Raw genomic sequence first — 22197 nt, forward strand, 5'->3', positions numbered from 1 at the left:
AGAAAACCATTGCTGAGATCCATATCCCTCCATCACTTCTACAGGTTTTGACCAACTTTGGTTTTCATGACAATGGAATTTTTCATCCCCACGATGGAAAGAAAGAACCTCTTCCTCAGCCTGCTGCTCTGCTACAGCCTGTTCAGAGCTGCTGATTCCCACTTGGTCATTGAGGAGAAGACAGAATGCAACCTGTCCAGGAGGAGCAAAATGGACCTCTCAGATCTTCCACCCATCTCCATAGTAGGTGAGTAAAACCTATGGTGCCAAATTAAGATTTGTAGGAAGTACTGCTGTTGATTATTCTGGATTATTTGGATAGTTTTGCTTGGCTTCATAGGGTGCAGAATTGTGGTGGCTGCAGCACCCAAGATTGACAATGTGGTAAACCTCAATGTAGAGGAAAAAAAATTTATACCATTTATTTTAGTTTTACAGGTTTCCCTTCAGCTCCTATCACACTATAAGCCTTTTCATATTGAAGAGAAATGGTTTTGTGCTAATATGGGAAATAACTTTCCTTTGAAAATCTTATGCATACAAGAAAAAAAGAACATAATGTGAGGGTTTTAAGGATCTGCTCTTGTGGCAGAAAAATCAACAGTATTAGCAGATATTAATATAACCTCAGTTTACCTGGCCTTTAAATAGGGGAAAAGAGCACTGCAAGGGAAAGCCAGGTGGCATTTATTTATCTATCTAAGACAGGACCAGCTCTATCCCTACAGGTACTGGCAGATGACCACCTGCCCTGTTTGGGAAGAGCCTCTTTAGGGTGATGCTTAACTCTTTTCTTCACAAAATTATTTCCTCATGTCTGCCTTAACTCTTTCCATGTAATTTACACCAGCTACTTCTCTCAAGAAACTCACGGGTGTTTGGAGATAATCAGCTACAGAACATTCATAACTGTGTCACAATGCTAATAATTAAAAAAATAAAGCTGCTCTTGTTTAGCTCTTTTCTGCACGTTTTTAGGGTTTTTGTTTAAAGCACTCTGGTTCTTGTTTCCTGTATTTTCTCCATGCTCTTGCTCAGGACAACATATCTTTAAGGAGAAACCCTTGCCCCACACATGCATTTCCAAAGAAATCTGAACCTATGAATCCCCAGTTAACTCAGTGTTTAACTGAGAGTTTAGCAGAGCTTGTGCTGTTCTGCAGCCTCCCAGGCTGTACCATTTCATGGTCCTTGTGATCCTTGATGCCTTCACTCACAATTCCAATAACAATTTACCCCAATTAAAATCAGAGATATAAATACAATCCCTTCAGCTGATTTCTCCATCTTCTCACTAAAGTCAGCCCATGCTTTAGATATGGCAGATGGGCTGAGCTGTGACACGTTTCTCCCCACTACTTCTTAGAGATACATAACCCTAACTTACAAAGATACAAGATAAATAAATTAATCCAACTCCCCCCCCCCAAACCAGCTCAATATATTTATTTTTTATTCTGCAACTCTGTAAATCCTAGCAATTAGTAAATATCAAAAAATACACTGATAGGGGATCCTGGAATAGATAAGGAGCTACCATTCACCAGTGGGGATATGGATGGTTTTTATCTCAATCATCCATTACATACAGATAGTGCTTATTGCAAAATTCACACACCCTGAATAAAGGTATCCAAAAACACCACAATAGTTTGATGAGCTGGGAAGTGTCTCACACTTTTAACAGTCTTGCTGTTTTAGAGCCCAAATCAAAGCCCAGGCATGCAATCTACAGTTATAAATACCTAAAATTAGATACGGTGAAAAAATATATAGAGAGAGCAAAGTTACAGGCACATGAATGAAACATCTTTGCAAGTAACATTATGTAAAATGAGATCATGGGGGGAGAAGGAATAAAGAACTGCAGGATGAAAGGTGGCATCACAGATGCAGAGTTTATGCCAAATCAGCAGAGTTTTTGCTTGTGGAAAGCAGTGTACACTTGTTAATTCCTTCCAAAATTATGCATGTAGCACCACCTTTTAACAGAAGAAATTACAGAATTTTAAAGATTTCTTCAATTTCTGTTCATGTGACTACTGTGCATGAGCACCCCAGTCTTTTTCACAGAGACCTTTAATTTTATTTCTCTGAAATAATTCATTGTTTGCATCTACCAAAAAATGTGTAAAAAATCCCTTCTAAAATACAAATATCAGGTGCTCTTCTGGTTTGCACAAGCAGCAGTGACAGAGTTCAGATACTCTGAATTGAGGTGAACTGCAAAACATGCAGCAATGAGGTGGCAATGCAGGTTAGCTGCCTCCTCTCACACAAGAATGGGACTATCTCATTGAAATAATATTCTGTAAAATTGATTCCACATTTTGCTGTGCTATTTTCATTCAAGATTTAACTAGAAAATCCCAGAAAGTCAGCAGGAAAGAGGCAGAGAACAAGAAAACTTCCAAGGTAGGTGGTTGTTCAGAAAACTTTGTTCGATTAGAACTGTTTATTACTTCCAGAGTTTCCCTCATGCATTCATTTGCAAGGCTTTTACTGTCATTCTGTCATCCTGTCAGTCCCTGATTTAAATAATTTACATACAGTTTAAAGCTCTAAATGTTGTAAAAATAGATGTGAAACATCTATTGGTGGAAAGAAAATTAGAATCTGAGGCTGCTCCATCCCTGGCAGTGCCCAAGGCCAGGTTGGACAGGGTTTGCACTAACCTGGGATAGCAGAAGGTGTCCCTGCCCACAGCAAGGGATGGGATGGGATGAGATGGTCTTTAACATCCTTTCCCATCCAAAAAATTCCATAATGCTGAGTTTCAGAAGTGTACAGGGTGCCTGCAGCCACTGGGCTCCAGAGATCCCTCCCAGATCCCAGGCACATGCTGGGCAACCCCAAATTTTCCACCTTTCCAAGTTACCAGCAGAGAAGCTGCAGTCCTCAGGGAGATGAGAGGTCTTTTTCCACTCCCTGAACTGTGTGTGCCAGTGAGGATTCCCATGGATGGAGGATCACTGGGCTCACGAGGTGGAGCATTGCCAGGTCACTCCCCTGTTCTCTCAGTGTCACAGCTCAGCAAACAAGAGACTGACAGGGAATTTTCACTCATTTGAAAAGCTGGGAGATCCAAACATAACACCTTAATTGGCTTTACTGATAACTTCACCATCTGAGTACATTTTTGCACCCCCTTTCTTCACTTCTGCCATGCTCTTTCGTACAGGCCCTTTCCAAAGCTCCATCCAGTCATGGTCAAAATGAGGTTTGTCATTTTGCTCAGAAGGTTGGTCTCAAGCCACCGTTTCCCATTTCCCAGCCCCACCATGCCTCTGCATTGCTAGCACAGCTCCCACTGCCACAGCCACCTACTCATTCCTTCAGAACCTCCCGCTGTTCACCACCCTCATTTCACCTGTGCATGAATTCTCGTGTTTTTGTCTTCCAGAAAAATGCTAAGCGCAAGATATCTCCAAAGCCAAGGCCCTCACCTGCTGCTAACTGTGTGCCAACCTTCAAAACCTGCAAGCCACACTTGAATTCCTGCTGTCACTACTGTGCTTTGTGCAAATGTCGAATTTTCCAGACAATCTGCCAGTGCCTGATGTTAAACCCCAAGTGCTAAGCCAAGTCAGAAACACAACAAACCTTCTGTCTTTCATTAGCTTCCTGAATGGCTATTTCAAATTGCCCCATGTGTCCAGTAATCAAAATAGAAAGCTCTGAAGCTTGAATTTGCCCTCTTAAAATTTAACGGACAGTCTTTATTATAGGGTTAATGTTTTCACAAGCTGGATGTTACTTCAGGGAGCAGACAACCAGGGAGATTTGCATTGATTAGGCATTTTTAGGATAAGAGTGTGTTTTATGATGAATTCTGGATTCCTGTTTGTTTGAGGGGTTTATTTGAAGGGTCATATTAATTCCAGTCTGCAGAATTATCTAACTAGTACCACAGAACCTGCCCCCATGGCACCCAAATAGCCACTAAAACAGGACTGGTTAGGCCAGTGAGGGACTGGAGCTTGGCTTTGCCCACAGGGACATCACCAGCCTCCAGCACAGCCAAAGTGTCAGGCTGAAAATGCAGGGTTTGGGGTTAACTCCATTTTTACATATTCAACAAAAACCAGGACAAGAATTTCTGTAGGTTATTCCACCTGAAAAGATGGACCTGAGGCTATAAGAACATTTTTTAGTCATCCACAGCTAAGCATCCACCTTCTGGGGTCTTGGTCATTCTGCCACCAGGCAGTACCTCCCAGGGGTATGACATACATATATACTTGAAACCTAAATGTATCTGTGCCTTGGAATATAAAAATCAGATTTTTTTTTCCCCCCCCAGCCATATCTGTAGGAATCAACTCAGTCAGCCCTTCTTCTCCTGCTGCCAGGGACACTGCATGTACAGAGCCCAAAAGCAGGAAGACATATCTGGGACTTTGAGGAAGAAAGGAAAGATCAGCAAAAGATGAATGTATATCCCACATGTACACCTTGAAGCAAACCATTCCAAACAGTCAATCCCTTTCTTTGCCCTTTCTTGCTGCAAGAACTCCCAGAACCAAACCTGAGGGTGAATTCAGGCGGGAATGTCCAAGTGCTGCAGCAACCAGGGGAAAAAAAGTACATCACGTGCTGTATCAACACTTAAAGGCTTAGAAAGAGATGGCTGAAGCTCAAGGCAACAGAAGATTTCTTTCTCTTATTCTTGAAGGTCTTTTCCTTAAACTTGAGGTATCCAAGACAGCACAGGAGGAAAATCCTTCTTGGTTAAGCTCCCAGGAGAGCAAGGAGGGAGCAGACCCAGAAAATGTCCCTGACATTGAAGACTTTTTATCTGCCAGACCCTAGCTCTTGCTTTTTACCTCCTCTGTTCTGTACCTACAGTGCCACTCCCCTGCTCTCTTACATTCTTTTTTCTTCTGTGCTACTTCCTTGTTTTTAGCGTCTCCCTTCTATCCAACAGCTACTCTTCGTTACCACAGGAGTACTCTAGGGCTAACCCACATCTCCCGTGTTCTCTCCACCTGCCTCCATCAGGGTACCTTCCAGGACTCTCTAGCTTTTGCAATCAGATTTTTTTCTAGCTATGAATTTCTAATCCCAGTCAGGAATTTTCAATCCCCTGTTCAGGTCTAATTGAGAAGACAGTTGTTTACTGATTTAATTCTAAACACAGCTGAGGACTACAAAAGTCTTCTAGGCAGGAAGAGATGATACAGATGACACTCCAAATGGGCTCAAGCCATATAAAGGTTTTTTTTAAAAAAATTCTAATAATCAGTCTAAAGCCCAGAACTCAAAACTAAGGTCTGCTATTGACAGAATTTTTTGTTCATACTAGATATATAGTTGTCAGATTAATCTAAGAAAGAACCCTAATGATGACAGAATGTCATTGTGTTCCTTATCTTTTATAAGGCACATTAATTGACATGTGTGATATAAACTTGAATTCTTGTAAATATATGTAAGTGTTCCTTTTAGCCAGATTTCTTGGCTCAGGAATCTGTAAGCCACTCAGTTACTATAAAAAAGGAGATGAGAAGGAAGAACAATACATTACAATGGATTTCAGAATGTGGCTCCTTTTATTACTTGATAAAGATTTATGTTCCATCAAATTGTTTTAAAATTCTCCTAACTGTAACAAGCCATTATTGATTGATACTGAAAACTTAACCAATAATCACACTACTTCTTATGTGGAAACAAGATCATTTTCATACCAGGAAGTCCAGCTGGTCAGAAAAATTATATTTTACTATGGTCAAGGGGAGTGGGAGCAGAGGGAAGGGAAGGAAGGAGAGCCAGAAATCCAACAAACAGCTGCTCTCAACTGCAGTTTCCACTCCAGCTTTGCAGAACATCAGAAGGGTTGAGCTCAGCAGGGGCCTCTGGCAGCCATCCATCTGGACCTTCTCGCCCAGGACCACATCCAGGCAGCTTTTGAATGTCTCCAAGGAGGGACACTCCACCACCTCCCTGGGCAACCTGTCCTGGTGCTTGGTCACCCTCACTCACCATTAAAACCAGAAAAAGAAATGTTTCCCAATGTTTGACTCTCTCCAGTATAGCCCTGTCTCTCTTGCACTGGGAAGCCCAAACTGGACACAGCAGTCCAGGGATGAGCTCCACAGTGATGAGCAAGGAGGGATCCCCTCCTTGACCTGCTGGTGACAATGCTCCCAACACAGCCCAGGGCATAGTTCACCTTCTCATGACTCTTGTTCAGCTTGGTGCTTACCAGGTGCCCCAGGGCCTTTCCGAGCTCCCTGCTGGGTATCCTCCAGAGGGTCCTGGGCTTGCTCTTCTGCAGGGACAGGACTTTGTGCTCCTCCTTGTTGAGCTGTCCAGCCTGGCTGGGTCCCTGGACAGCAGCACACCTCTCTGGCACATCAGCCACTCCTCCCAGGCCTGTGTGCCTGGACACCTCTGAGGGCTCCCTCTGCCCCATCATCCACATCATTGATGGAGATGTAGCACAACTTCGGGCTCTCAAACAAGGAAACCAAAGGGCCAAGACCCACACAAAGACCTATGGACACAGCAGCTGACCCAGACAAGATAGGATGGCATGTGTAGGCAATGAAGGAAAAAAAACCTGTCAATGGCAGTAAAGGGATTTATTTTTCAACATATATGCACATACTTTTTAATATAGCATCTATCTGTAGTTTATCTTTAAATTTGATTGATTAATAAGCCTTCTTTGTAACTGGAACTGATTAGAAAGAGGCTTTGCTTTCTTTGCTGTTCATCTATCACACCAGAGAATACATATCATCAAGTACTCTGGAATTGTTGTTAATAAGCCTTAGTGATTTGACTTTTCTGGGTAAAGATCACATTGCATGAGGTATTGACACGGGATGCAGAAATCAGCAAAATATGTACACCAAATATTTACTTCAGTGTATTTCGTTTGAGCAGTTATTTATACTGAGGGGATGTTTGTCAGTGCGGGAGTCCCCTCGGGGTCCCAGTCTGAAATGTCATCAGCACACAGATGATAAAACATGCACATGACAAAGATGGAGTATGTAATTTTTACCTGTCATACACCAAAATGTCTGCTGAAAACTTACTAGAATTTAAGTGCAGAGACAATCGTAGGAATGCTTTGTGACAGAGTCATTGTCCTCCTAGAGACTAATGGAAATTTTACCCCAGTTACAGGTTAGTAGGATGAAACAAATAAATCACTGTTAGCTTTTCCACTTATCACCTGCCTTGTGTAAATTTAAAACAGATACTGTAATTTCCTGATTTGATTGCTTATTGTTACACTCAAAGCCCATAAAATCCAAGTTTATCCTGATGGATAAAACAAGTGGTAGAATTAACACCTTGTCATGGGGTGACTGTGTATCCCCAATCGTCTGTTGGGTGCAGGGGGGAGGGCAAGCGCGGTTTGTTTTTCCCCAGGAAAACTCTGCTCATCGGAGTGACCTTGAAGCGGGGGAGCTGGAACACGGCAAGACGAAAGCAGCTCTGTTGTTTTTTTCCCCGGCAGTTAGTTAGTTTAGTGCTAGCGTAGTTAGACGCTGTAGAATAGCTGAAGCTTTTTGCTTTTTTTTTTTTCTTTTTCTTTTTTTGTCCTTTTTTTCCTTCCTTTTTGCTTTTTTTTTTGTCCTCTCCTCGGAACTGTTCCACCCTCTCTGGACTAAGGACCTGGGGAAGCACCGGGGGCCTCCACAGGGGACCCACCCCACCAAGACCAGCCCTGCACATCTCCTTTTCTCCCAGCGTCAGCAGAGACGGAGCGGTGGAGCACAGTGACGACCCTCGAGGAGACTTTCTTTAAGTTTGTTATCCCTCCGTAAGCGGCACGAAGCTCTTGTCATCGGGTATTGTGCTGGGAGTGCTTTGCCTGTTTAATAAACAGGTTTTTTCCACTTCTCTCTGAGGAAATCTTTTTTCCCGAACCAGTTGGAGGAGGGGAGGGGGGCCACGTGGGAGGGTTTCTCCCAAAATCTGCCTGAAACCACCACACACCTTAATGGCTATACCAAACTACCTCTAAACACGTCATGATTTTCAAAGCTAATCACCCAAGTTCTCTGGAAGACCCCAAAAGGAAATCAACAAAAGCCTTTAGGAATTTCTGAGAGAAGGGCAGATTTGACAGAAGGTAAAATTACTTTTCCCAAGCTCTCTAGAAGAGTCAGCAGCATCTGGCCAAACGTGGTAAAAGACTGAACAAGGCCCCTTTGAGATGAGGACAGCATTAAACACATGATGAAAAGAATTATTGGAGCAGCAGAAGGAGATTTGTATCATCAAACCAAGAGGCCAAGGAAGAACTTGTGTGTGATGTGCTGAGCTGTGACTCTGTGGGAGCTCTATTTTACAGGGCACAAATGACATCCATCCCAGTGCTACAGCAAAGAGGCCTCTCAGAGCATTGCGGGACACGCTCTTCATGAGGTACTGCACCCTGCTCACTCCCTGGGTGGGTGTAGACACTTAATGGTACTTTAGGCCAATGCATAAACCCATTAAACCATAATATATTTCAGAGCATTTTAAGATGAATTTGACCATTCTTTTAAGATGAATTAGACCATTCTATGGACAGAAGTGGCTCTATAATACAGACCAAATATAAACAGACCAATTCACACTTGTCCACATCCAGTGATCTATTTAACTCCAAGACATGCCTCTGAGTTGCACACTTAGACCCGGAAAAGAAAATAATTAATAATGGATTCCCCTAGCAAACCCAGAAACAAGTTTTTTCTGTCTACTCCTGAGCTCCTACTACCTGCTGCTCTTCTGGACAGTGCTCCCCACACAATGATCTCCAGAGCACAGCAGGAAACGCATGATGGCCTGCTGTGGCTACTGCACTCCAAAATCCAATTAGCCCTGTAATACCTGTAGCAGATTTGCCACAGGCACCTTATTTCCAAAACCAAGAATGCACAGCAAGCAGCTATTCATTGCTAACCAGAAATATAATCCTATGTTTTTGTAGCACATTTAATTGGTAGAAAGAAATAATTGCTTCCTGGGACAGCTGCAAACCACTTGAAGCACCATGTGCTTTTCTAAGTGTGGGGATGAGAAAGTCACCTCTCACTTTTGAGAAAGTCACTTTTGGCAAGCTCTGGCCAAAGACAACGAGGGAAGTCCCAGCCTTATAAAGGCAACAGTTGGCAGCTATCATGGGTTAGCACAATTTTTTTTCTGGTTATTGAAAAATGTGAAATGTTTTTCCCTGCCCTGACTGTGCAGTGGTTTGGGGGGGGGGAGGACAAGGACCTATCAAAAAGCTGGCCAGGATATTGGCAGCTGGGTTGACCAATGGGAAATGTCAATGAGACTTTGGAGGGGACATTTAAAACTAATCTGCAGCAGATCAGGCTCTCTCTCGCTTTGTAATCAGCCATGAGGTAACACCGTGGGCGGCGGGCTGGCCCGGGTTGGGCCCTGCTGCCTCTCTGGGTGGCCGGGCCGGGCCCAGCTGGGCCTCTGAGGGCCGCTGCCCTCACAGAGAGCGCCTGGGCCTGCTGAGCCCCTTTCCTCCGCTGCGGGCAGGGAAGAAATCAGCTGCAGTTTGGCAATGCTGGCCACGTGCTCGGAGCGCGGCAGAAAGGGCCAAGCCATGGCCCAGCTTAATCACCTCTAGCAGCAGAGAAAGAAAAAGCCGGCAGCTTCATAACAACTCTGAGCTGAGCCGCCCTGGATGAAACCAAGGGGTGGAAAAAGGGACATCTACCAGCTTCTTCCATCAGCACAGCTTTGCATTTCCTTCAGCCTCATGCAGCCTGGGGCCTGCACATGGCCCTTGCAGGCCTGGGCAGATTTAACCCTTTCCTAGCAACATGGAACTTTTAAAGCACAATTCTTCCTTGAGAGAAAGAAAGGAGAGGGTACGTGGAACAGACACCAAATGAAGTCACTTAGATGAGAAGTGAAAGAACTAATAATATTGGAATAGGATTGGTGAAGTGGACATTTTTAACCAGACTTGTCTAAGGTAAACTATGGAGAAATGGACTGTTCTTTGCAGCATCTTAGTGTTGGTGGGGAGAATGCTAATTCTAATCAAAACTGTGGACTGATGTAATTGGGATTTATTTAGGAACTTTACAGCCCCCGCTCCTGGGTTAAAAGGAGGTCTCAGCCTTTGAGACAAAGATGATTTTAGACTAGAAGAAGTATCCGTAAATAGTACCCCAGATACACTGAGAAGCTCTGCTGACAGAACATCGCTGTCTGCGAAAACTCCGGGCAGCAGCAGATGTGTGACATTGGGAGCACTGGACTATTTTGTCTTGTGGCAAATGTCTTCATGAAAAGATCTTAGAGAGACTCTTCTCCTAAAGTAATGCGTGATTATGTCTAAATAGTGAAACTGACTGAAAATTTCAAGTTGTGTCTTTCTATGTTGTTCAACAAGAAAGTTAATAGTTTGTAAAAGGAGAGAAGCGTGTTTTAAAGTGTCATTCTGTTTTAGTTTAGGTTTTCTTTTTCTCAAATTTTTTTTTTCATTCTTTTAGTGTGTGTTAATAAAACTGTTTTTGTTCATTTTTAAGCTTAAGCCTGCTTTAGTTTTTTTTTCTCTTAATCTCTCCCTCCCACAGAAAGATAATAAATACTAAAACCCCTACATTAATTGGTGTTGCCACCCGGTTATATTAAATTAAGACCATTACAGCAGGTCACAATGCAGTCATAAAAAGACAACTGGGGACATCACAGGTGGGCACACACAAGGACAGTGCTGAATCTTGGCACTCCATGAACAATTCTTTCCTCTCTTTGTACAACCTCCACTGTTTCAGCTTCCATTTTGCTGGTGTCCAGATTCCAACAGGCATTTTTCAAAAGCCTCAGCGGCTCCTGGGTAGCACAAAGAACAGGAATACACACAATAGCACTACACTGCAATTCCTCAATCTTAGAATCACAGAATTGTTTGGGTTGGAAGGGACCTTAAAACCCACACAGTTCCACCCCCAGCCATGGGCAGGGAGGGACACCTTTCACTGTCCCAGGGTGCTCCAAGCCCCATCCAGCCTGGCCTTGGACACTTCCAGGGATCCAGGGGCAGCCACAGCTTCTCTGGGCGCCCTGTGTCAGAGCCTCTGCACCCTCAGCATTGTGGGAAATCCAGGCACAGAAAATTCTCAAAACCTTGTGCCTACAGGCCCAGAAACGAATGCAAGGTTCAATCTGAGACCTTGGAAAAAGCTTTCAGATTTAGAGAGCAGAAGCAAGAATGTGGATTTATAGCTTAAGCAGAAATATGTTAAGCTAGGTAGTGGAAGGTTTTGGAGCTTAAAGTTTAAGATATAGAAGTAGTTATATAGGTAATAAGTTTTAAAGTGTAGTACTGTAAGTTTGTGTGTCTTTACATGATCGGTTAAGAAAGTCTGCACTGTGGCAAAAAGGTGTAAAACCAAATAATTATCAATTGGGTTAAAGACATAAACATTCTTTGTGGCAGTAGTTTATTGGCTAATCAGTCTTTAAAAGGCATTGTAACTAGAGATCTTGTCACCTCTTACTTAACTCATGATGTTCTCACCCTTCATGAAACTGCAGAAGATAAGAGCAATAAATCATGTTTTAAAAGATCTCTCACATCCCGTCTCTCTTGCACAATCCCGATAAGCATAAAAAGCAAAAATCTTTGTATCTAGTTTACATCTACATTCCTTCAGTTTACAACCAAACCCCCTTCTCCTGCCACAACTGGCCCTGCTAGAAAGTCTGACCCCATCTTTCCTATAGGCCCCCTTCAAGTACTAAAAAGTCACAATTAGGTCTCCCCAGAGCCTTCTCTTCTCCAGGCTGAGCACCCCCAGTTCTCCCAGCTCACATCGTGGCCTCCTCTGGACTTGCTCCAACAGCTCCAAGTCCTCCTGTTGTGGCCCCAGAGCTTCAGGCAACCCTAGGTGTGCTGAGAGGGGGAGAGAGGGAAGGTCCAGCAAATTACCCCTGATCTGGGGACAAAGACACCCCAGTGTCAGTCTGGCATGACAGGCCAGTTCAAGTTTTTCTGGTCCTTCAGAATCAACCTAAGTATTTTCTGCCTCTTGCACAGTCACAGCAGAGCGGGTTGGAAGAGGGAAATGAAATCCTGCCCCTTGCCTGACTTCCACAAGAGGCCCGGTGCTGTCTCGCCATGCCAGGAGCACCCACATCTGCAGGGCTGGCAGATGTGATGTGGGACCTGTGGGACACCATTCCTGCCCCAAGGAGCAGCACCAGGCCAGGGACACATGGGGCTGCCCAAAAGCACCATCACCCGCTCTCAAAGTGCCCCTCTGAAACCTGTGGGGCCTGCAGATGACTTTCTGAAGTAATACAAAGATTTTATTGGCAAGTTTCTCAGATGATATGCAGATGGCCAACATATGGTCAAGTCACTCTCCCAGAAGAAAAAGAAGGATATAGTCATTTCTGCAAGGTTTTTTGTTTTTTTTTCACTGAAATGAGAACCTATTTCAATTTCTGCATGGCATATGCACATATCTTTCCATCCAGGAAATCCTTTAAGATTAAACCCTGCCTGAAATATGGGAGCCCTAAAATGGCTATAATAATGTCATAACACAATTCACATGTGGCTTTCATTTAATAGATAAAGGCAGGAAAAGACTAAAATACACCATTCCCTAGTGATCCACTGCAGACCCCTCTGAATCAGTAGAAATTACCTATTGACTTTAATATACTCTAATATGCTTTATTGACACCTTCATCACTCACTCTCCCTATCACTCTCATCACTCACATTTTAGCTAATCTATTAGATTTACCTAATGGTGTTCTTGTGGCACCCTTGCCATTTTGGGCAGTTTCCTCAGCTAAAATATCATTTGAGATCTCATATGGGCTCCCATTCACTGTGCACAGCGGTCTCAAATAGATGAACAACAGCATCATGTGACTTGCAACAGTAACAGCCAGAAATGAACCATGAGAGTACACGAGAGGCCTCACTCTTCCTTGTGTTCCATAACAAATCAGAGTGGCATTTAATATATATATGATAAATATATACATAAATTCATTAAAACAATACTCTTTCACTTGTTGGTGAAAGACATCAAATCTTAGCGGCTTCTAAAGTGGAAATAGAAGCATTCAAAGTAATTCTACAACCAGGGATCCCTTGTCCTCTGAAAAGACCTCAGAAATATCTGACAGAGCCAGACCACTTTAAACAGGAAGGTTTTAATATTTCAAAGATTTCCTTACTATAAAGCTGTGATTCAATTCATATTAATTTCTCAGTTTGGGAAGCAAATATTCAGAGCACTAAATGAGCAGAGTGGATGGTTTGCTTCCCTATATTCCCTTCAACATTCTCCATCACTGCTTCTCTCCTCTAAGGCTGGAGTGTGGTCAGAGGCATTGATACTTATCTCCAAAATGACATCTCAGTGGCAGGACAGACACCCAAAAAGGGTCAAAGTAGTCTGCAACCAGTTGTTAATAAAATACACATAGGACATAAGTTTTGGAGAGGAGGAAGAACAGAACCACCAAATGTTTGTTCTTAGTGGAAACAAGCTAATAAAGATGCTGACAGTAAGCCTTGGCTCCACCCAAAACCTCATGCCCAATTACTAAGCATTTAAGGTGCCTGAACCTCTGCAATCTGTTCAGCTTATCTGCAAAATGCTGCTGCTCCATCAGGGAAAAGGAACACATACATATGACTGTGGCCCATTAAATATTCTCTTACAGAAATGATTTTCCAGTTAATAAAGTCAAAACCAGGGTGCTACAGAAAAGTACCAAGTTGCTGAAAAGTGTCTCTGGACTCTGCAGGTGGAACAAGAAGTGAAAACATTACTACAAACTTTCTAAGTATCCTAAAGAATTCAATCTTTCTGCTGTGCAGTTTCAGCAAATTAGACAAGAAGTTGGGGTGTCCCCATGCCATAAAAAAGATGCTGCAGAACCTTAAACCCATTTTTTTAAACACACTCACTTCTGGAAGTATTTTTTTCACAGGGTTGGGATTTTTTATATTATTATTCTGTCAGTCTATTGTTTGTTTTTGCTTTCCTGAAGCTGGCGTGCAAACCACAGGCATGAAGCAGATTTTAAGAGAGAAGAAAAATAATTGTAATTGTTACAGTGGTGCAAAGCTGTCCAGTGGCAAACAACGCTACTGCAGACCCTGCTGAGGCCTCCCAGCCTGCATTTACTACATTTGATTTGTCTTAGCAAAAAGCCCTACGGGCTAAAAAAACCCACAATTAGCTTCTGAGAAGCTTCATATCATCTGCAGAAAGAACCACTGCTATGAAAACAAGCTGTCATGGGCCCCAGAGTCATCAGTGCAGCATCCATTCAGCCAAGTCTTGCTTTTCTCTGCACTGATCTGTATTCCCCAAGGCAACCTGTGCGCCTCCATCAATCTCCATTTCATAGGACTCCAGCCTTGCAAAAAAATAAAGAGCAGGGCCTAGGAAGACTATATTGCAAATTTAAAAATCACAGAGTCTGGCATTTCTGGTTGAGGTAAATGGAGAAAAATGTACAGCCTGTGCTCTCTTATCACTTCTGACTCAGCAGTGGAGGGAAAACAGGGGCAGGAGGTACCTTATTTACAAGAGAAGGGTATTTCCACTGGTAACAATAAGGAAAGCATTAACAGAATGTTAGTCTGACAGACATTTGAGAAATTCTTGATTACTTTTGCCCAAATCAGAGCTGTCTGAAGACCAGGAGCACAGTCTTCCATCATTAATTTCACTTGATCACCAGGTTCCATCAATTTGCAGGGGCAGATTTCCAGGGACGACAGTGCTTGTTAGCACCCAGAACAACCCAACATCACTGAAGGCAATGGGACACTGAAAACCACTTAAAGGTGCTAAATAACAACCTGAAACTGGACACAGCATGAAATAAAATCTTTTCCCAGTGTGGAAAGAGATCTGGTTTAACACTACTTTACTACTGAGGGTTTTTTTCCTGATCAAAGAAACAGTAGAAAAGCCCTGCTGAATTAATAGCCAGGAAAAGCTAAATTTAAGGAACAATTATTAACCAGAGTGAACTTACTGTTTCCCAGTTCTCAGCCAGTGGTTGCTGGTATTGGGGAGATAAGGGGTGGGAGGAAGCTGCAAATCTGAGCCAGTTGTTGTATGAAAGAGAGCACACACCAGCTCTCCTCATTCCCCACCCAGCATCCACACTTTCCCAAACTTCATCTCCTTTGGGCACACATGGAAATCTCACTTCTTGAATTTTTGCCCCTCAAAACGATCCTGCAAACATGACTGGGGGAAGAGGCTGCTGAATTGAAAGTAGGGCTGCTTCGGGACTTTGTCCATTTGCTCAGCCTGGTTGGGACAGGGGCCCGAGGGCTGCTCTGGGACAGCCTCTCACAACACCTTCCACAGGGAGCAGTGCCCTGTTCTGTGCATCCATCCTCTGCTCACCTGGACACCAGACCTGCTGAGCTTCACCAGTCTGAGACTGAATCTCACCTCTGCTCCCCTCTTCCTGTGCACTCTGTGCTTGCAGTGACCCAGCTCCCCCTCTCCGGGATCCCCCAGACAGACCCAGGGAGCCTGTGGCTCACATCTCGCTCCAGTGCTGGGACATCTGCTGTGCAGAGGCCCAGAAGCGAGAAAAGCTGCAGCCTGTCACTGTCTTCTGACTCATCAGCCACATATGGGATGCCAGAGGAGCCCATCTGAGGGGTTTTGGTGCTGGGGAAGGGACACTCCCCAGCCTGGGCACCTACAGAGCCAGTCTCTCCTCAGTGCTAGTCTTCATTCATTAGCTTCTGCTAAAACCATTGTAAAGCAGCCACAATGGGTCTGGTATTCTGTATTTAGACAATCTAGATACTCAGTCTCAGGCTAGAGTGAACTCTGAATTAATAGCATGTGGATTGAAAACAAAATGAAAAGAGCGAAAAAAATTAGCTGCGAATGATTTAGCAAAACACTGACATCAGAGGTTCTCTTGCCAATAAAGAGCAAGCAAACAATAAGGCTGAGTGATTTCAGTGTTATTGAGGTTAGAAGAGACCCTTAAGACCATGGAGTCCAGCCACTCCCCTAGAATCTCCAAGTTTGCCACTAACCCATGTCCCCGACTGCCACACCCACACAGCTTTTGAATCCTTCCAGGGAAGGGGACTCCACCACTTTCCCAGCTCCCTCAGCCTCGCCTGGGGCTCCAGACCCTTCCCTAGCTCCATTCCCTTCCCTGGACACTCCAGCCCCTCAATGTCTTTTTTGTGAGGGGCCCCAAAACTGACCCCAGGATCTGAGGTGGAGCTTCGGCAGTTCCCAGCAGAGGGGGCAGTCACTGTCCTGGTCCTGCCGGACACAGTCCTGGGACAGCCCAAGTGCCCTTGGCCTCCCTGTCCACCTGGGTACACTTTTGCTGTCATGTGGATTGTATACCTTAAGAAATCAGCAGGGAGTCAAAACATAGAACAACATGTATTTTTTAAAGCAAATCAGCTGCTACATCAAAGGTCAGGTTTCTGAGTCTTTCCTTCATCCTAGAAAGCTTCTGAAATGGAAGAGAAATCTTCAGTGTTTTTTGGCCCTCGAGAAAGAGTTCAAACAGCTCATACCACAGTGAGAACTAAGATGACCCCACTGAGGCTGAACAGCAGTATTTAAACAATATCAAGTGCACCGTAATGGTTTTAAGTAAAACCGGGTGGAATCACTAATTAATGTAGTAGTTTCATGTTTGCTAAATTTTGTTTACCAAATTTAGTGTTTACTCTCTTTTTTGTGGGAGGGGATCAGAAGAAGCAAAGCAGGCTTAAGCTTAAAAAATAAACAAATAGTTTTATTAACACACACTAAAAGAATGGAAAAGTTAGAAAAAAAAATGAAACTTCAAAACTCTCTTCCCTTAATAAACTGTTAACATTCTTACAAACAACATAGAGAGACACAACCTGTGATTTTCAGTTAGTTTCACTATTTAAACATAATCTTCCATCACTTTGGGAGAGGATCTCTCTTGAGTCCCATAAGGACATTCACCACAAGACAAAAACAGTCCAGTGGCTCCCAATGTCACAAATCTGCAGCTGCCTGGAGTTTTTGCAGATTGTGCTGTTCCACCCATTAGTAGCAAATACGCTCATGGACCTCTCAGTGTATCTGGGGTACTGTTTAAGAATGCTTCCTCCAGTACAAAACAAGCATTCTCTTCTATCTCTAAAACTGTCTCTATCTTAAAAGAAAGTAGAGACCACCTTTTACCCCAGGAGCGAGGTGCTTTGAGATTCTCACTTCAATCTCAATCATATCAATCCCTAACTTTGATTAGAACCAGCATTCCCCCAAACAACATTAAGATGTTACAAGAAGCAATCAATTTCTCCATAGTTTACCCCAGAGAAGTCCAGTTAAAATTGTCCACATCCTCAACCCCTCTTTTTAATAATCTTTATCAATTCTTTCACTCTTGTTCTATTGACTTCATGTGGTGTCTTTCCTATGTCCACTGTCTCTTTCTTCTCTGAGAGAAAGGGTTAGGCCTTGGAAGCTCCATGTTGCCAGGAAAGGGTTCAATCTGCCCAGGCCTGCAGTGGCCATGTGATTTCTGCCCAGTCTCTCACCTCAGATCTGCCCATTTCCTCCCTCCATTCTTTTCCTCTCTGTCTGGGAATCACCGGAGGAGGGGGCAAGAGAGAGCTCTGCTTATCCCTCGGTGACAATCCAGCAGCCCCAGGCACAACCGGGCCCATAGCTGTTATCAGGGGCCCGGAGGAGATCCCTCCCTGCTCCAGGGCTCTGTGGCAGTTTTAAAAAGTAGTTGATGGAAGGGCCTCTCTCTCTCCCTCAGAGCCCATGCTCTGTTTTTGCCTCACCTAGCTTGAGAGAGAAACCACACCAGAAGGAATTTTCCTTCAGCATCCCAAAGATCCCAGAGTGGCTGCAAACCTTTTCCTTTAGAGAGAGCATGCATCCGCCAATGGCAAAAGGAAGGAGTCTGCCCTTGGTCCACAGGGGATCACGGCTTTATTCTAGGGTCCTGCTCCCGCAGAGTCCAGAGCTCAGTCCAGTCCCCATCCCGGAGCAAGAGAGATCCATCCCCACCTGGTCCCAGGGCTTTTACCCAGGGGGACGGGCCCAGAGGCAGGGACAAGCCACCACCAAATCGGGGACAAGGTGGGAGTGGAACAGAGTTGGATTACATTCCGGTGTGGGAGAATGGGCGGGGTATGGAGCAGGGATAAACCTCGGGATACATTTTCCAAGGGAACAGGGTGGCACAGAAGAAACCATTACAAAACCCAATATAAAAATGAAACACAATATAAACCCAATTAATGCACTACAGCATCTCCCCCTTTCTTATTAAATTGAGAAGGAGGATGGCTCAGTCTGTGGGACATGCTCAGAGTTTGGATCCTGAGTACCTTTAAAGCCGAAAAACAAAAAAGTGATGTCCAGTGCAAACAAACTGTCCAGAAAAACACTGTTAAGGGAAATGGATAATTAGAAGGAGAGGGTTCAACGCTTTCTTCTCCTCCAGGCAACACTGGCCACTTGTGGGGCCTCTACAGGTGGCTTTGCAGTTTTAGGGATGAAAGGTTTCCCCCTTGGCTGGCACCCACTTGAGACCTGAGGGAGTGGACACATAGGCGTACCCACGACCCCAGGTGACCTGATCACGAGGACTTTTTGTTTCCCATGTTGCTGGATCCTTTACTATTACATCGGTGACTTTTGTTGAAAAGCAGAACTGGTTAAAGCAGGATTAGTTAATTTAACATTTGCATTTTCTAGTTTTTTCTCTCCCCTCCTCGGACTTGCTCCATTTATGTCTGCATGCTGGGCAAACCGGCGCTCACCTTTTAGTCTTTTGAAAAATTCCCTTTGGGCCCTCAAGACCCCCTGCCCCCATTGTCCTGAAAGTTCAGAAATTGCTTCTTTAAAGGGCATTGATATGCCCAATGTCCAGCCTGATCGTACAGGAGACACGTTGTTCCTCTCTTGGGCGGTGGCCATGGCACAGGTGGCACAGTGTCTGCAGCAGCAGCTTTTTGTGGTGGCTTGACTCTGGAACTGTGGTTTTGAGGAGCATTTATGAAGGGAATCTTTCTGGCACACACCTGGAGCACGTCGTGTAAAGTTGGAGCCGGTTCTATGGACAGGCTGAGGATAGCTGCCTTGCACTGTTCATCTGCATCGGCCAGAGCCATCTCCTCCAGGACCTGTTCTTGGGCTCCTTCATTCCTGACCTGTAACTCCATAGCTTGGGTTAACCGCTCCACAGATGTTACTAAAGGTTCTCATGGAAGCTGCTTTATTTTACTGTGAGGTTGGAAAGGCCCATCGGACTGGATTGGATTGGAAGCAGCATCTTTAATGCGTTCCAAAACAGCTAAAGGAATTTCCTCAGCCTGCTTGAGGGCTGAGACCCATTCACTATCACCACATAGATGTTCTAATCGAATTGGCAAATTATTATCATCAACAGCCGTTTCGGGATTTTGCCACAGCTCCGGAAGTAAATGTCTTAATCTTTTTTTCCACGTAGACTCCCAGAGCCTGAACTGTGTGGACGAAAGGAGGGAAGGAAAAGCTGCCAGAAGTCAAAGGGAACAATAGGATTCCCTGCTAAATTTGCTTTTAAACGGTTGTGAAAGTATTCACTTTCGGGTCCAAAATCGAACTGAGCTTTGCATAAACCCTGAATCGCTTGTTGGGGGAAGGGGTCCCAATGACTGTGGACAGCACCTCCTCTTTTTGACCATCGGTATGTGACAGGGGTGGCAGAAAAGCCGGGATCACTTCCTGCTTCCGGGTTCCCGGCTCCCCGTCCCCTGCTCCCCTCCGGGGCGTGGGAGCTGGGATTGTGGGCGGGGAACCCGTGGGAACCAGGGGCAGGGAGGGGCTGGAGGCTTGAGTCACACAGGGAGGAGTCGGAGGGCGGAGGTTTGACGGGAGGGGGCAGAGTCAGAGGAGAGGGCGGTGCCGGGGGCAGCACCGAAGGGAGGGAGGGATCTGGGGAGAGGAAGCGATTGCGAAAGGGATTGCGGGAAGGAGGGACAGACAAAGGGAGAGGCTCCTCATGGCTCGGGAGCACGTGGCTTCGGCAATTTTGGGGAACAAATGAGTCTCCGCCGTCTGGTGATCCCCCCACAGGACTGAGACCAGCTTGGGGATCACTAAGATGGGGGTCCTGAGCACCCAAACTGTCTGCAAAAGTAAATTGAACATGGGATTTACAAACTGGGGAAGAAGGGAGGTGTGGGGAAAGTTTAAGCGTTTCTCGAGCAATCTGGCCAGGATTACTTGAGCAGGGGGACTCAGGAATTCAGGGAAAGCCAGGGGAGCTGCAGCTTCCCTGCCATGTCTGGTGAGCTGCTTTCCTCAGAATACCCGAGCTTGGGGAAGGGATTTTGGGGTTCGGAGAGGGAGAAACTGAGGAAACCGGGGAAAATCCACAAAGAACTGGCTTTTTTTTTCTTTTCATTTTGCTTTTGCAATGCAAGCTGAATTTGCAAGCTCCAAAGACCAAAATTTGCGGTTTCTTTATCCTTAGGGGAGCCTGATTCAGCCAATTTATTTGCAGCAGCTTCCCAAAATTCTGGGAAGCTTATTTGCTCAAATGATACACATGGAAAATGAGAAAACAACCACCAAATTGATTTTTTTCAACTGTTTCTTTGAACAATGGGTCCTCCAATCATCCAAGGCATTTAAAATTTTGTAACAGACTCTTTATTGAGACACAGACAGCCTAGCACCCATTTTTGGCTCAGATTTTAAGTTTCCGTGTCCCCTTTAACTGCAACTGGGAAATCGAAAGCAAAAAAACTTCCCTGGAAAGAAAAAGGGAGGAGAAAAAACAAACAAACAAACCCACAAAACAACAACAACAACAAAAAAACACCTATTCCTTTTTCCACCCCCTCAGGGACACGACACCCCCTGCACTGGATTCTGGCAGCCAGCCCCAGCCTGCCCTGTGCTTGCTTTGGGCCGCACAGCCCCCAGCCCCAGGCAGGCTCAGTTCTGGCAGCAGAGACCCGCTGTGCCAGCATGTGCCAGCCTGGGCACACATGGAACACCCTCCGTGCCTGACTGGAATAACCATGGCACCTCCTTTTCTTCCAGGTCTGAGAGAGATGGCAGACAGAAAGACAACCACCACCTGTATATAGGTTTTAGAGTTTGTTGTTGCCTTCGGGCTATAGGTTTTAGAGTTTGTTGTTGCCTTCAGGCTATAGGTTTTAGAGTTTGTGGTTGCCTTTGGGCTATAGGTTATAGGGTTTGTTGTTGCCTTCGGGCTATAGGTTTTAGGGTTTCTTTTGGTCTCCTGTAAATATGTTTCATCTATTATTGTTAGACATGTTCTTATTAAAATTACCTTCCATAGATTGTTGCTGTTCCCCATATTCTTACAATGTAGAATGTTCTGTAGTTCGTGTTTGTTGCTGTGTTTCAGAAAATAAACAACCTTTCTTTTTCAAACCCCAGTTGTCTTTGCATGTTCTTTGGGCACGGGCAGCATTTACAAAGTCGTGGTTCCCACTTGCTCCGGCTTCCCAGGGCTGGAGGTCCCGGCGGGAGCTGGCACAGCCGCTCCGGGCCTGGGCGTACCTGTGCACACTGGGCTCCCACTGACAGAGGTCACCCTCTCCTTGCAGTTTCTTGGGATACACTTGGTGTCTGTAGGGGCAGATCCTCGTGGGCCCCATCCCACGGGATCCCACGAGGGAGCAGGGCTGAGCCTGCGTGCTCCTGCAGAGCCTCATGCGTGGCTCTTCCCTGCGTAGCCCCAGGGCTAGCGAGGGTGCACTGGGCTGCAGGCAACCCCTCCTCCTGGGCACCCTGAGGGGCTGGAGACAGCCTGGAGGGAGTTTCAGCACAGGGGCCTCTGCACCAAGATTTCTACACCATTCCTGCATGGAAAGGCGTTGCCGGTACGTGCGGTCCGTGCTTGAGGGCAGCAAATCCCAGTGTTGAGCTGCTGGGGAGTGATGGGTGGAAAAGTGAGCTCGTTGAAAAACCAAGACCCAGTGTTTCTGTTGCTGGAAGTCTTAAATCCCACCTCTCTGGTGGGATGACAGAGGTGCTACTAATCCACTTGCTAAAGTATCATGCATCAAGCTGACAAGATTTTAAGACTTTGAAAAGAAAAGCCAATTTAAACAAACCCCTGCTCCTTTCCATTTGCTCTTCTCCACACTGTACGACAGAAGACAGGAGAGAAAGATTGTTTGGGGAAGAATGCTTTCAAGACTCAAAAAATAATAAA

At 45.0% G+C, this 22197-nt stretch overlaps 1 protein-coding gene across 4 annotated transcripts in view; it reads left to right on the forward strand.

Moving 5' to 3' along the window:
• The window catches only part of ASIP (agouti signaling protein), a 30538-nt gene extending 26944 nt beyond the window's left edge, over positions 1–3594 (forward strand). For 3 of the 4 annotated variants that reach the window (XM_040080347.2, XM_040080346.2, XM_040080348.2), the window contains 3 exons: positions 45–247; positions 2354–2415; positions 3404–3594. In XM_040080347.2, coding sequence (XP_039936281.1) covers positions 67–247; positions 2354–2415; positions 3404–3580 — 420 coding nt within the window. In that variant the 5' untranslated portion in view covers positions 45–66 and the 3' untranslated portion in view covers positions 3581–3594. Of the gene's footprint in view, positions 1–40; positions 248–2353; positions 2416–3403 lie in introns of all 4 variants that reach the window. The other variant, XM_058422744.1, reaches the window with a different exon arrangement.
• Positions 3595–22197: the final 18603 nt, after the last annotated feature.

This window comes from Hirundo rustica, chromosome 16 (genome assembly GCF_015227805.2).
Source record: "Hirundo rustica isolate bHirRus1 chromosome 16, bHirRus1.pri.v3, whole genome shotgun sequence".
Classification (NCBI taxonomy): Eukaryota; Metazoa; Chordata; class Aves; order Passeriformes; family Hirundinidae; genus Hirundo; species Hirundo rustica.